This window comes from Procambarus clarkii, chromosome 94, assembly GCF_040958095.1.
Source record: "Procambarus clarkii isolate CNS0578487 chromosome 94, FALCON_Pclarkii_2.0, whole genome shotgun sequence".
Taxonomy (NCBI): Eukaryota; Metazoa; Arthropoda; class Malacostraca; order Decapoda; family Cambaridae; genus Procambarus; species Procambarus clarkii.
This window is the reverse complement of record NC_091243.1, coordinates 9,766,518-9,782,580: the sequence shown is the minus strand read 5'-3', so window position 1 is coordinate 9,782,580 and position 16,063 is coordinate 9,766,518. Positions and strand designations below refer to the sequence as shown.

Sequence of the window (16,063 nt, the reverse complement as noted above, 5' to 3'; positions counted from 1 at the left end):
GTGATTCATAGTGCATATTACAGTATTACAAAGGTCTTTATTAAACATGTACTCTATTCCAACAAAACAATCACTTATAATAAAAAAAAACAGCGTTGAATGCAATGAAACGCCATTTTGTGGGCGAGTCCCGGAGGCTCCCTGGAGCTTACTGGGCTGATACACCTCTCTCGCATCCTTTCCGCAAGAGAGGCGGAAAGGACGCCCCCGAAGGAAACAAAACAGCCGACGAAGCCACACCCAACCCGAAAGGTAGAACATCATGGCAAAGTTTAGGCTCCCGCACAAACCCTCAAGCAGCCGCCACGTGACCCGAGAGCCCCTCAGGAACAGACGAAGGTGGGAATGCAAAGGCTGGTGTTTTTGCATGTTTTGACATCCAGCCTAAGAACTGACGGGTGGATCGCCAGTGTGAGGGTCTGGGGCTTCCCTTTTCCCCTCCCGGGGAGGGGGGATATTGCACAAACAGCGGCGTGGCTATGTGATGAATTCATGCTCATTTGCTAACTTTTCGTTTGGGGAGTTCTGTCCACTCGTCCAGCTTTCGGTAGCAATATTTTCACCACAATAGGGGTTTGTTTTGGGGCGCCTACCTTTCTGGGTGCCAGACCCAGTCAATGGCAGACATAAAATGCTCCCAACCACACGGGGGTTTCTATAGCTCGTGGTCCCCAATAGGCAAGAACTCCATGCACTTTGATGTCAGAAAACTAATAGATACATATTAACCTGGATAGCTCCGGGAAGCCGACGGGGCTTCTCCTAGAAAAGCAGACTGTGAATTCTATCTACTTACATTGACACATAGGCTGAGCATTTTGACTGGAATTAATTGTATTTTTGTTATACAATATAATGCAATAGTCACTAAATTTTTAATATCCAACATTTTTCTTATTTCCAATTTATGACATACTGTAATATACTTTTTTGTTTAAATTTTAGAATTATTTATGAGGATAGGGGAAAGGGGGTGCCAAAGGAAGATGCACCGCAAGTTCAGAATACTTTACGTATAGCCCTGCACTCACAGAATAACAAGATGAACACAAAACTACTATTTAGATAAAGGACAGGTACAGTACATGCAGAACTAAAAGTTCTTACCTCCAATAACAAGATATATGGGAATGTATGGTTCAGCAGGGCACTCATCCATCTTGAGGGCCCCAACGATGATCATGAATATAGGAATCACTATGGTTATGCTGATCATCACTGTACAACCAACTGAAAAAATATAAAATGCATTGAATGTAGATGGAATCTCCTGAGCATGCCACTCAATTGCTTTCTTGGACAACATCTTGCTCTCCCAAGAACATGGCCACACAATACTCAATGAGGAGGACACCTTCCTCGAGGAAACACTGATATAAAACCAGCGTTGAATGTAATGACACGCCATTTTCTGGGTGAGTCTGATATGTATGTATTAGACCGTGGCATCAGTCAATTCGATTGGGGAACTTGCCTACTGGGGACCACGAGCCAGAACCTGGCCTCCTCAGAGAGGCATGAGGAGCAATGACCTATAGAAACTCCCCATGTGGTTGGAAGCATCCCATGTCGGCCACTGACTGGGTTAGGCCCCCAGAAAGGTAGGCATCTCAAAACAAACTCCACCTGGTTAGAAATTGCTACCGAAAACCAAACTATCAAGCAGAACTTCCTAATCTGAAAACAAGCAAACAAGCATGACGTCACAACCATCTCTGCACCGCTGTCTGCGCAGCTTTCCCCTCCCAGGGAGTGGGAAGGGGGAGCCCCAGACCCCCTGTGCCAGCCATCCAACCCCAGATCAGAGGTTGAATATAGAAAAAGGTGACTACTGCCAACTGGAGGAAGGGAGGGTTGCCAGGGAGCCTCCAAGAAAACACCCAGAAAATGGTGTTTCATTACATTCAACGCTGGTTTTCTGTGGAGAGCCCCCTCCGGCTCCCCGGAGCTACCTAACAACATAAAAGTAAAAAAGGGACTGACCCAGAAGGCGGCCGCCACTCTTACCTCAACTCGAACTTGAGACAACATGCCCGACTAGGGCAAGGAACATTAACAAGGTAACAGGCAGCAAGGACCTGTTCGACCTCCAAAATCCCTGCGCCTATACGTCAGCCCAAGACATTACCAAAAACGGCAGCTAAAGCAGCAAATTTGCGAACGACATGGGCACGGGGATAGACCACAGGCTCGCTGGACCGAATAATCCTGCGGATGACTTGGAAGACCTGGCCCTGGAACAGGGAATAACGAAAACCCGGATCAACCCAAGGCTCGCCCCTGGCCACTGAGGCCGTGGCACGCAAATAACGGCGAAGAGCCACAACCGGATACAACACGTGATGCACCCCCAGGCCGAACCAACCAAGCATCAACAACCCAAGGACCCCTCCAGAAAGCCACTGTCTTGTTCTTCAGCAGAAAAGATGGAGACGGCTGCAAACAAACACACCTACCACCAGAACTGAAAGAGCAGAAACCCCTGCGCCGGAGGAAGACAAGGAAGCGGTCCGAGAGTCCCACACAAGTCCAAACCTGGGAGGGGACCAGATGGGACTTTCTCCAGGTCACCAGGAACCCAAACCCGGCAAGCTCGGAAAGAACCAAATCCCTGGCGAGCAGACACGAGGACTGACTGGGAGCCCACACCAGCCAGTCGTCGAGGTAGGCCAACACCCGAATACCTAAAAGTACCACCGAACACAGGAGGGCAGGGAAAGAAAAGCAGACCCCCCCATCAGGCACAAACAAAATTGAAAAGAAAAACCCCGCAAGAGGACAATGTACCCAGGAGGAACAGAGTCGTCAGCTGTAATAGGTGAAAACTAGCTGTGCAGTACCCCTTACCCCATGGTAACAATGGAGGAGGAAACCCAACACTTCCAGGGCGTTCAATCACCGAGCAGCTAAAGACCAACAGAGGTGGACCCCAAAGTGACTTGTGGAAGATAACCCCAAGCCCCAATGGCGGTACTTACATGGCACTCAGGAAAGGGAACCCTAAGCACATGCAGCCTGAGTACCTGTGAATACTACTCCCAGCTCGCTCATCACCATAAGAGTAGTACTGGACACAAGGTACAGCACAACAAGAGAGAATCTAGAGCTGGAGCCACACAACCGAGCCACAACAGCTGAGAACTGACAGGTGAATAGCCGGCGCGATGTGTCTGGGGCTCTACCCCCCCCCCCCACCTCCCATCCCCGGGAGGAGGAAGCTGCGCAGACAAGTGGCACGGCAAGTGTGACATCATGCTTGTTTGCTCATTTTCATTTGGGGAGTTCTGTCCACTCGTTTGGCTATTATAGTTGTTTTAACCAGAATAGCGGCTTGTTTTGGGGTGCCTACCTTTCTGGTTGCCCGGCCCAGTTGATGGCAGACATAGAATGCTCCAAATCCCATGTACATTTCTATAGGCCATTGCTCCTCATGCCTCTCTGAAGGGGGCCAGGTTCTGGCTCGTGGTCTCTGGTAGCCCTAGAACTCCATTCACACTGATGCCAAAGTCTAATGCTATACATATCAGCCTGTATAGCTCCGGGGAGCTGAAGGGGGTCCCCCCAGAAAGAGGTGTCAAACCTTAGTACAAAACACTAAAAATGACTGAATAGTCATAAATAAATGTTCATTTTGAACTGTTTAGTTTTTGTTCAATGTGTTTGTTGCTGTTGCATAGAAATCTATTTTGTTGTTTAAATTTTTTTTTCTTTTGTTAAACTACTCATTACTTTACAGTCATGTATGTGGCTAGCTGCTAAACCATTTTTATGCACATTGTATGTTTCTAAGTTTAAGTAATAAAGATATTCTGCAATAATTGTTATTATACGACTTCAGTTAGGCGTCGTGTGTGGTCCTCATGACAACACAAATGTGATCCATATGGCCCTCAGGGGAACCCTCAATTTGACATGCCTGATGTACAATATTCCTACATATACTGAGGTACTGTACTCTCATGTTGGAAAACTGATTTTGTCTCACCAAGTAAAGAAATCTTTGAAGTGGCTTATGACATTTCAAATTACAGTATGTACTAGTATATACAGCACAGATATATATTTGTATTCAGCAAATTACTGATGGCTGCCATAACTATTATATTACACTGGAAAACAAAAGTATACAGTACTTACTTGTTCCAACAAAAAGGACTATCAGATTTTTCAGAAAATCGACAGCACCATTGGAAGTTTTATGAACTTCCCGCACTCGCCCAAACAAGGAATCATATGTAGGGGGAGGAACTGAAAATTAGAAAAAAAATTAATATAATAATTAAACTATGATTCTGAATAATTGCAGGAAACGATACACACGGCACCACACTTTTAATTAGAAAACCAATGTAACAAGTGAGATACTGTACTCGTTCAACAGTTAACTTGGCTCACAATACAAACAGTAATGGTTTTAGATGTCTAGACTTACCTATTAGAATGGAAAGATAAGGCACTAAAAGTGAATGAAGAATAAATTAGCATTCATTATACAGGTTAAAGAATATGCATCACAATATCATACCGTTGAGGCTGTGGCATTCATCGTATGAGGGAGGTGGACCAGGGATAGGTTCTAAAGTACTCATTCGTGGGGGGTTAAATGTGTAGGCTGGTGGCGGTCCCAGCGGCTCATCAAAAGGCGGGGTGCTGACTGTTGTTGTTATCTGCCGATGTATGGCATAATAAATTAAAAATATTACAACTACAGTAATAAGTCACATGTTGTAGTTGTAAGTACGACTCATGCAATGTACAATAATACATTATAAAGCAATGCAGTAATGACCAAATGCATTTCAGTATACTGTATCTTATTTGGTCAGTTATATTTCATGATTCCTCATAATGAAAAAACAATTGTAAAATTCCAATCATAAGAAAACACCTTATGCAATGGTCACTTCAAACAATTCTTATATAATATATTATTATGGAGTTGGCATTCACTACACACCACTAATTTAAGTTTACAACAGTTAGATATCAAGAGGGGAAATTTCTATATAAATAAGTTATTTCAAGTCAATATACAACCTGAAATATGCACAAACTAACTTAATACATTCAACAAGTGTGTAAAAGAGAGGTACAGTACAGTAATAATTTTTTGTGAAAGTTGTTGAATCTCTTGTTTGATTTTCGGACTTTAAGATCTATTAATACCAACTGGCACTAGGCCATAATATAGTATAGGCACATAAAATTTAATCTAAAGTTAAAAATACTGTAAGTACAGTATTCTTAAATCCATGTTAACAAACAAAAAACCAGCATTGAATGTAATGAAACGCCATTTTCTGGGTGAGCCCCGGAGGCTCCCTGGAGCTATCAGGCTAATATGCAAATCATTAGACTGGGGCATTAGTCTATGGAGTTCTGCCTACCAGGGACCACTAGCCAGAACATGGCCTCCTAAGAGAGGTACATGGAGCAATGGCCCTGGACCCCCCTCCCTGTGGTTGGGGGGTTAACCTTATCTGCCATCGACCGGGGTTAGGAACCCAAAAAAGTAGGCACAACAAAAAGATACCCCCACACGGCAAGAAAATTACAACCAAAAGCTGAACAGAGGTAAAACTCCCTCCAATCCCAAGGAAACAAGCAAACAAGAAAACGTTATACTCCATCGCTACATCGCTCAACCTCGCAGTCCCCCCCTGGAAGAGGGAGGGGGAGCCCCGGACCCCCATGCCGGCAACCCAACCACTCCAGTTCGGAGACTAAGTACTGTATCAACCATGTGAAAACCACTGACCGGAGGGATGGAGGGTTCCCAGGAAGCCCCCAGGGCTCACCCAGAAAATGGCGTTTCATTACATTCAATGCTGGTTTTCTGTGGGGAACCCCTTCGGCTCCCTGGAGCTACACAACCAAAGATAAGGAAAAGAGGGACTTACCCAGGAGGCAGATGCCACACACTCCTCAATGCGAAGTCAAGACAACGGGCTGCAACTTGCGACCCAAAGCAACACAAGAAAGCCCAAACCCAAGAACGTTAAACAAATAATGGGTGGCCAGGATCCTGTTCGACCTCCAAAATCTCCGTACCCAAATATCAGCTCAAGACATGTTGCCAAACACAGCAGCCAAAGCAGCAAACTTGCGAACGTCATGGGTACGAGGATAGACCTCAGGCTGGCTAGACATAATAACCCTGCGAACAACCTAGAAACACCCACTCCAAGATGGCCCAATGAAGGGCAGGGAAAGAAGCCTGCCCCCCCAGCCCCAAACCCCCTGAAGGAGAAGGAGCAACCCAATGCCACCAGAGGCCGAATGATACAACCTGAAATGCTCACGAATCGTAGGCCCAAGCGTAAGCAAACAGAGGCTGATGCCCCTTACGAGAAGCAGACCTACAAACAAAGTGATCATCGCGCTGACCAGACGACGCCAGCTCCGAAGGAAGCGCAGGCTCAGAAGCTGGCACCAATGACCTACCCCAACCAGCAGAACCCCGAGCCTTGGCATGACCCTCCGAGAAGGCCAAGAATGGCCACCCCGGAGAACCAACAAGTCCAACATAGGACAACAACTAGACGAAGCCGCCTGCAGAACCTGCAAGACAGCAGCCTCCATAAACAGCAACGGACAAAATGGCAATGAAAACCTAAGAGCCAGAGGCCCAAGCAGATTCCAGAGAGAGCACAGCCAGACGGTATGCAAGACAAGAAGCAGAGAACAAACACCGCCTCCTTCAGGATAGGCACAAACAGCTTCAATAGCGCGGCCTACGCCCAAACCGCAAAGGCTAGCACACCCAACGAAGGCCCGGCACACAATGCCTCCACATCCTCCTCAAGCCATGTCAAAGACAGCTCGAAAAGGGAAAAGAAGCACAAGACCGAAGCCAAATGCCCACGGGAGCGCAAATCCTCAGCAGCCAAGGATGCCAAAAGAGTAGGAACCTGCATGTACAGCTGTACAAGACTAACATCCCGAAAAAGCACATGGGCGAACAAGCACACATTAACATGCTCAAACTTACCCACTAGGAAACCTGTAGAATGGTAGAAGTTTCTCGCCACTCAAGTGTGTGGGGTATGACAGAACCCATGCCACTCCCAATGAAAAGAATGCCAGTCTGTCAGCCAGGAAGACTCCGGAACATTCAAATGCACCCAATACAGGGGGAAGAAAAAACGAACTCAAACAAGGATGGATCCATGACAGAGGCAGAATCTGGGTCTCGCAGGAAGTAAGCAGCAAGAGCCTCCCGAACCTCCTTAGGTGAGATTTGAGAGGAAGAAAACCTCCGGAATGAAGGAGCTGAGAAACCCAAGAGAACCCGGAACCGAACCCAGGGAGGGGTAGACCGCAAATCATACTCATACAGGGAAGGGGAGGTAAGAAAACCCCTCCCCCTGCAACAACAAGTCCGGTGAAGAGGCCACAACACCATAGCGGGGTCAAAGGGGACCCAAATCCCCTAGGTCAACTCCTCCCCAGGATCCTCCAGTTAGGGACCCAGGGCAGAACCAGCCTCCAAACCCTACACCCCTGAAGAAAAGGCAGAGTCTAGGGGAAAGGTTGAAAAGAAGGGAGACCCAGAAAGGCAGAGTCTAGGGGAAAGCCTGGTGGGACCCAGAAGCCTCGGAAGGAGGAACCGGCTCAAATGCCTCCGTCCCCAACCAGAATGGGGCAGGCCCCGAAGCTGCCCGAGTCTCATTACCAACTAAACCCTGCCCCGACTTCGTAACCCTCAGACGTTTGGGATGCGGGAAGCAGGGGTGGAGGTGCAGGATGAACAACAGGGAAAAGACCAGGGGGCGCAGAATGAATCAAAGTCAAAGTGACTAATGCACCTAGGTTCGGGTCTCTATAACCAAAGTAGGGCAGCCGCGGGGCATCCAGGTGGGAAACCAACCTAGCGTGTTGCAGCAACCTAAATCTAGCATGCAACACGGATGCTGGATGTACCCTAACAGTAATGTCATCAGAATAGTACTGGAGAACAAGCAGAGAACACAACTCGCAAGACTGCGGATCAAAGGTGTCGTTGACCCAACAGGCAGCATGATGGAGGCAAAAGTGGTGACTGTTACCCTGAGACAAGGGAACACAGCAACTTTCAAACCACCACGAGACGAGCTGGAACTTGGAAGATGCATTAGCTGAAAAACTGGAGTGGCTGGGTCACTGGTGCAGAGGGGGAAGGGCTGCGTGGACGAGCGACGCGGTGATAAAGTGTGGTTATCTTGAGGTTATGTTAAGATGATTTCGGGGCTAAGCATCCCTGCGGCCCAGTCCTCGAACAAGTCTCCTTTTTTGTTACACACCACCAGGAAGCAGCCCGTAGCAGCTGTCTAACTCCCAGGTACCTATTTACTGCTAGGTGGACAAGGGCATCAGGATGAAAGAAACTCTGCCAATTTGTTTCTGCCTCCACCAGGGATCAAACCCGAAACCTCAGGACTACGAATACCGAGCGCTGCCCACTCAGCTGTTAGGCCCCTTTGCTTGTTTCCTTGGGATTGGAGAGTGTTCTACCTCTCTGTTCGACTTTTGCTTGTAATTTTCTTACTATGTAGGGTCTATTTTGTTATGCCTACCTTTCTGGGGTAGATATCATATCCCTTACCTATCCCTGATCAATGGCAGATAAGGTTAACCCCAACCACAGGGAGTTTTCCAGGGCTAATGCTCCCTGCACCTCTCTGAGGGGGCCATGTTCTGGCGAGTGATCCTCGATAGGCAGAACTCCATAGAATGCCCCGGTCTAATGATTTGCATATTAGCCCGATAGCGCCAGGAAGCCGAAAGAAAAGCACACTAGATAAATGTTCTACAATAATCTGAAAACAGATACAATATTGTATTGTATGATGGAGAGACAAATTTTTCAAAAATTAATTATAAACCATTGAGGTGATGTGAAAAACAGTGTAGATACTGTAGTGACAATTACAGTGCGTGGTGAGGGTGGTGGTTGGGAACTGGTTGGGGTGTCCAGCTGTATAGAGGTGATGTTCACGACATCACCTGGAGTTGTAACTGCACTGCTGCTTCCCTCTATATCCTGGAAAAAAAGGCATATGTGAGTTTATCTAAAATTACTTGAGACCCACAACATCTATAGGGTCCCAGTAGTACAGTCGGGTTCGTTCTCGACTCACAATTGAGAATTCCAGGTTCCAATTCTGGGCGGTACAGAATGGTTAGGTGCATTTCCTATCACCTACTTCCCCCTATTCATCTAGCAGTAAGTAGGTACCCAGGAATTAAACAGCATGTTGTGGGGGTTGTATCCTAGGAAGGGTTAGTAATTCGACCTGGGGGGGGAACGATCTCAATATAAGCCTAACATGTATATATATATATAGACTAAACGACACACCAGAAGATGAGATGATGACATTTTGGTCTGTCCTGAACCATTATCAAAACGATTGTGATAATTGATTTGATAATATTCCCTGACGGACTGAAATGTTCTCGCCTCCTCATCTTCTGGTGTGTGGTTTAGTCTTCATATCTTCAGTCACAAATACAAATACAAATATTTACTCAGGTAAGGTACATACATACAAGGTGAGATACAAAAAGTTGATGGATTTATAGATAGAGCTAGTACATACAATGCCTAAAGCCACTATTACGCACAGCGTTTCGGGCAGGAATTGTGACTCATCATCTGCACGTGTGTGTGCAGACAAGGCCTATTGATCCTCCTATCCTCACTAGGCCTTGTTAAGTTTCTTTTATTCTTATGTTGTTATGAGTGTGAAAAGGAAGGTGAGAGCAAGTATTGGAGAGGAGCAAGCAACAGCCTCCCCCAGCATCACTGAGGTTGCTTCTTCACTGTCAACCCTCATTACAGTTCTGCTTGTGTTCTACACTCCAAATGTAAACTTCTTACCGTAAGAAACATTACGTGTAGTGCCCCAACCCATTATAAAAAATGCGAGTAATCTCTCCAACACACACAAGACGGGATCAGGGAAGCCAGAATAAGGTTAGTACGATCACCCACTGTATGTTCGCCATACCATTATAACATACATCGAGCGGGACACCACTGGTTGACCTACCTGTGCTTGATACAGATTTTCTCTGTCTATACTTTCCATTTCTGGTCAGTTTGGTGTAGCCACAAGCAAGAAATACAATAGGCGTGATCTGAACGATGATGTGATACAGTCCGCTTCAACCTGGATGGTCCTCCACGCACCTCTGCACACACTGTTTCTACTCCTTCATGCTATACCTTCTTTTACCGACGACACGATATACAAATACATTATGTATAATGGTATTCCTAGTTTCAATGATCTCCAGAAGAAAGGTACACTTAAACTAAACAATACGGAAATATACATATATTTATTACTCTAACCGTACTGTAACCGACCAAACTACATTTAATAATAAATTACCACAAAGGATTGCTTTAGTTGCTTTTTTAAAAGAAGTAGTGTTTCGTTCTAAGAAGTACAAAACATATATATGTATATATAAAGGATATAAAAATACTGTATATTATTTGACAGGATCAAAAGTTAATAGTATCGAGCAGATGCGAGGTTACCATGGTAACCTGGGGAGCGTGTGGGGAGAATCAAGAGAAAGATGTAGTATTAGAGCCTCCTTCCGGCGCCGCTTCGGCCTCCCTGATCCTCCTTGACGCTTCCTGATCCTCCCTGGCGCACAGGGTTGCCAGATTGGGCTACAAGTAGCGAATTGGGCTACTTTTGAGAGGCCCGCGCTCCCAAATTTTTAATTTCGCTTTCTTTCTTTCTTTATTATGCACCCCATACCCATCCCGTGGGCGGTGGTGTAAAGGATTACAGACACATAATCGGTTCAGGAAAACTACTTTTTGGGCTAATTTAAAACATATATATATATATATATATATATTAGTATATTTTGGTAGCAGTCTTTCCTGTAGACATATATTATTAAATATGACCGAAAAAGTAAGATTAATAATTCTAACACGAATTTTCTCAATCTTTCGTACATTACGCTTCACTGTTGGAGGTAAATCAAAAATCACTTCTCCAAAATTCATTTTTATTTCTAGTCTGACGCGACACGGGCGCGTTTCGTAAAACTTATTACATTTTCAAAGACTTCACAAATACACAACTGATTAGAACTTGCGTTTCCCTGATTTTATATCTACATTTGAGTGAGGTGGGAAGGGTGATGTGGCATTACATTTGAGTGAGGTGGGAAGGGTGATGTGGCATTAACACAAGACAGAACACTAGGGGATATTAATAGGGTATTAAAAGTATCAACACAAGACAGAACAGAAACAATGGGTATTGAATAGAAGTGTTTGTAGAAAGCCTATTGGTCCATATTTCTTGATGCTTCTATATTGGAGCGGAGTCTTGAGGTGGGTAGAATATAGTTGTGCAATAATTGTCTGTTGATTGCTGGTGTTGACTTCTTGATGTGTAGTGCCTCGCAAACGTCAAGCCGCCTGCTATCGCTGTATCTATCGATGATTTCTGTGTTGTTTACTAGGATTTCTCTGGCGATGGTTTGGTTATGGGAAGAGATTATATGTTCCTTAATGGAGCCCTGTTGTTTATGCATCGTTAAACGCCTAGAAAGAGATGTTGTTGTCTTGCCTATATACTGGGTTTTTTGGAGCTTACAGTCCCCAAGTGGGCATTTGAAGGCATAGACGACGTTAGTCTCTTTTAAAGCGTTCTGTTTTGTGTCTGGAGAGTTTCTCATGAGTAGGCTGGCCGTTTTTCTGGTTTTATAGTAAATCGTCAGTTGTATCCTCTGATTTTTGTCTGTAGGGATAACGTTTCTATTAACAATATCTTTCAGGACCCTTTCCTCTGTTTTATGAGCTGTGGAAAAGAAGTTCTTGTAAAATAGTCTAATAGGGGGTATAGGTGTTGTGTTAGTTGTCTCTTCAGAGGTTGCATGGCTTTTCACTTTCCTTCTTATGATGTCTTCGATGAAACCATTGGAGAAGCCGTTATTGACTAGAACCTGCCTTACCCTACAGAGTTCTTCGTCGACTTGCTTCCATTCTGAGCTGTGGCTGAGAGCACGGTCGACGTATGCGTTAACAACACTCCTCTTGTACCTGTCAGGGCAGTCGCTGTTGGCATTTAGGCACATTCCTATGTTTGTTTCCTTTGTGTAGACTGCAGTGTGGAAACCTCCGCCCTTTTCCATGACTGTTACATCTAGAAAAGGCAGCTTCCCATCCTTTTCCGTCTCGTAAGTGAAACGCAGCACGGAACTCTGCTCAAATGCCTCCTTCAGCTCCTGCAGATGTCTGACATCAGGTACCTGTGTAAAAATGTCGTCAACATACCTGCAGTATATGGCCGGTTTCAAGTTCATGTCGACTAAGACTTTTTGCTCGATGGTACCCATGTAGAAGTTTGCAAACAGGACACCTAGGGGAGAACCCATAGCGACCCCATCTACTTGCTTATACATATGCCCATCCGGGCTCAAGAAGGGTGCCTCTTTAGTACAAGCTTGGAGTAGTTTCCTCAGAATACTTTCTGGCATGTCAAGAGGAGTACAGGCTGGATCACGATACACTCTGTCGGCTATCATTCCGATTGTCTCGTCCACAGGTACGTTGGTAAACAGCGATTCTACGTCCAACGAGGCTCTTATCCCTGTGGCCCGTGCGCCCCGCAGTAAGTCCACAAATTCCTTTGGAGACTTCAGGCTGAAGGCGCAAGGAACATAAGGAGTCAGCAGGCCGTTGAGTCGCTTTGCCAATCTGTACGTGGGTGTGGGTATCTGGCTAATGATTGGCCGAAGTGGGTTTCCAGGCTTGTGCGTCTTGACATTTCCATACGCATATCCAGGTTTATATTCCCCAATGATCTTTGGCAGGTGGAGTCCGGATTTCTTGGCGTTCACAGTTTCGATCAGTTTGTTGACCTTTGCTTTTAATTCGGCTGTAGTGTCCTTCGTTACCCTTTGGAACTTAGTTTGGTCAGAGAGTATGATGTTCATTTTCGCCAGATATTCGTCTTTTTTAAGAATGACATATATTGGCGACTTGTCACCTCTCCTGACAACTATCTCCTTGTTCTCGCGAAGGCTTTTAGCTGCCGCTCTAAGCTCGGGGGACAGTATGGTGCTTCTGTAGTTGCCTCGATTCTTTCCTCCTTCTGCAATAAGTTCTGCTTGTAAGGTATCTTTGGTAGTGACCTTCTTTTGTGTCTCGAGGTCGAATATGTCGTCCAACAGAATTTCCAACTCCACTTTCCGGGCCATTTCACTCGGTCTGGACATAACATGACAGTTTATGCCCAGATTTAGGAGAGTGACTTGGTCCTCAGTGAGGTTAATTCCTGCAAGGTTCAGGAAGCCATCTCTTGGTCGTGGAATTGCCATAGGTCCTCCATATAATGTTGTTAGTTTCTTGATAATCCTTGTTTCAGTGCTGAGGTGATGTTGGTCTGTGAGGATGTCGAGGTGTTGTTCAATGCGGGTACGGATACTATGGTCGATGTTGCTATTTCTCCACTCGTTTGTAGCATGAAGTAGTTGCGTTTTTTTGTCTTTGATTTCATTCTCTGCCTTGTATATCTGATCACGAATCAGATCCTGGCGATATTTTATCGTGAAGGCTTGATTCCTTGCTGCTGGGTCGTGCACTTTAACATTAGTATATTTTGGTAGCAGTCTTTCCTGTAGACATATTTTATTAAATATGACCGAAAAAGTAAGATTAATAATTCTAACACGAATTTTCTCAATCTTTCGTACATTATGCTTCACTGTTGGAGGTAAATCAAAAATCACTTCTCCAAAATTCATTTTTATTTCTAGTCTGACGCGACACGGGCGCGTTTCGTAAAACTTATTACATTTTCAAAGACTTCACAAATACACAACTGATTAGAACTTGCATTTCCCTGATTTTATATCTACTTTTGAGTGAGGTGGGAAGGGTGATGTGGCATTACATTTGAGTGAGGTGGGAAGGATGATGTGGCATTAGAGGATATTAATAGGGTATTAAAAGTATCAACACAAGACAGAACACGAAACAATGGATATTGAATAGAAGTGTTTGTAGAAAGCCTATTGGTCCATATTTCTTGATGCTTCTATATTGGAGCGGAGTCTTGAGGTGGGTAGAATATATATATATATATGCAACAATGATCACAAAAACACTGATCCAAGTATGCAGAATAACCACATATGAAAAATAGAAAATGCTTAACGCGTTTTCGGCTAATTCGCCTTCATCAGAGCAAAGTAGAAATCATTTCTACTTTGCTCTGATGAAGGCGAATTAGCCGAAAACGCGTTAAGCATTTTCTATTTTTCATATGTGGTTATTCTGCATATATATATATATATATATACATATATATATACATATATATATACATATATATATATATATATATATATATATATATATATATATATATGTATATATATATATATATATATGTCGTACCTAGTAGCCAGAACGCACTTCTCAGCCTACTATGCAAGGCCCAATTTGCCTAATAAGCCAAGTTTTCATGAATTAATTGTTTTTCGACTACCTAACCTACCTAACCTAACCTAACCTAACTTTTTCGGCTACCTAACCTAACCTAACCTATAAAGATAGGTTAGGTAGGGTTGGTTAGGTTCGGTCATATATCTACGTTAATTTTAACTCCAATAAAAAAAAATGACCTCATACATAATGAAATGGGTAGCTTTATCATTTCATAAGAAAAAAAATAGAGAAAATATATTAATTCATGAAAACTTGGCTTATTAGGCAAATCGGGCCTTGCATAGTAGGCTGAGAAGTGCGTTCTGGCTACTAGGTACGACATATATATATAGCCAGAACCAGAACCTAGTAGCCAGAATGCACTTCTCAGCCTACTATGCAAGGCCCGATTTGCCTATTAAGCCAAGTTTTCATGAATTAATATATTTTCTCTAATTTTTTTCTTATGAAATGATAAAGCTACCCGTTTCATTATGTATGAGGTCAATTTTTTTTTATTGGAGTTAAAATTAACGTAGATATATGACCGAACCTAACCAACCCTACCTTTCCTAACCTAACCTATCTCTATAGGTTAGGTTAGGTTAGGTGGCCGAAAAAGTTAGGTTAGGTTAGGTTAGGAAGTCGAAAAACAATTAATTCATGAAAACTTGGCTTATTAGGCAAATCGGGCCTTGCATAGTAGGCTGAGAAGTGCGTTCTGGCTACTAGGTACGACATATATATATATATATATATATATATATATATATATATATATATATATATATATATATATATATATATATATATATATATATATATATGTGTGTGTGTGTGTGTATGTGTGTGTGTATGTGTATGTACTCACCTAATTGTGCTTGCGGGGGTTGAGCTTTGGCTCTTTGGTCCCGCCTCTCAACCGTCAATCAACTGGTGTACAGATTCCTGAGCCTACTGGGCTCTATCATATCTACATTTGAAACTGTGTATGGAGTCAGCCTCCACCACATCACTTCCTAGTGCATTCCATTTACTAACTACTCTGACACTGAAAAAGTTTTTTCTAATGTCACTGTGGCTCATTTGGGTACTCAGCTTCCACCTGTGTCCCCTTGTTCGCGTCCCTCCAGTGTTGAATAGGTCATCCTTGTTTACCCGGTCGATTCCCCTGAGGATTTTGTAGGTTGTGATCATGTCCCCCCTTACTCTTCTGTCTTCCAGTGTCGTAAGGTGCATTTCCCGCAGCCTTTCCTCATAACTCATGCCTCTTAGTTCTGGGACTAGTCTAGTAGCATACCTTTGGACTTTTTCCAGCTTTGTCTTGTGCTTGACAAGGTACGGGCTCCATGCTGGGGCCGCATACTTCAGGATTGGTCTTACATATGTGGTGTACAAGATTCTGAATGATTCCTTACACAGGTTCCTGAACGCTGTTCTGATGTTAGCCAGCCTCGCATATGCCGCAGACGTTATTCTCTTTATGTGGGCTTCAGGAGACAGGTTTGGTGTGATATCAACTCCTAGATCTTTCTATTGACTTTTTCTATTGACTATTTCTTTCTATTTCTCTCTGTCTGTTTCATTAAGTACTTCATCTCCTATTCTGTA

The 16,063-nt window shown here is 44.1% G+C and overlaps 1 protein-coding gene across 1 annotated transcript in view; it reads right to left on the bottom strand.

Moving 5' to 3' along the window:
- LOC123747324 (uncharacterized) overlaps positions 1-10,296 on the bottom strand; it is a 29,178-nt gene extending 18,882 nt beyond the window's left edge. Inside the window, exons 1-5 of the mRNA XM_069319715.1 lie at positions 10,035-10,296; positions 8,912-9,022; positions 4,526-4,667; positions 4,138-4,248; positions 1,108-1,230 (exon numbers count right to left, since the gene is read on the bottom strand). Of these exons, the coding sequence (XP_069175816.1) occupies positions 1,108-1,230; positions 4,138-4,248; positions 4,526-4,667; positions 8,912-9,022; positions 10,035-10,073 (526 nt within the window). The 5' untranslated portion in view covers positions 10,074-10,296. The remainder of the gene's footprint in view (positions 1-1,107; positions 1,231-4,137; positions 4,249-4,525; positions 4,668-8,911; positions 9,023-10,034) is intronic.
- Between the last annotated feature and the right edge of the window lie 5,767 nt (positions 10,297-16,063).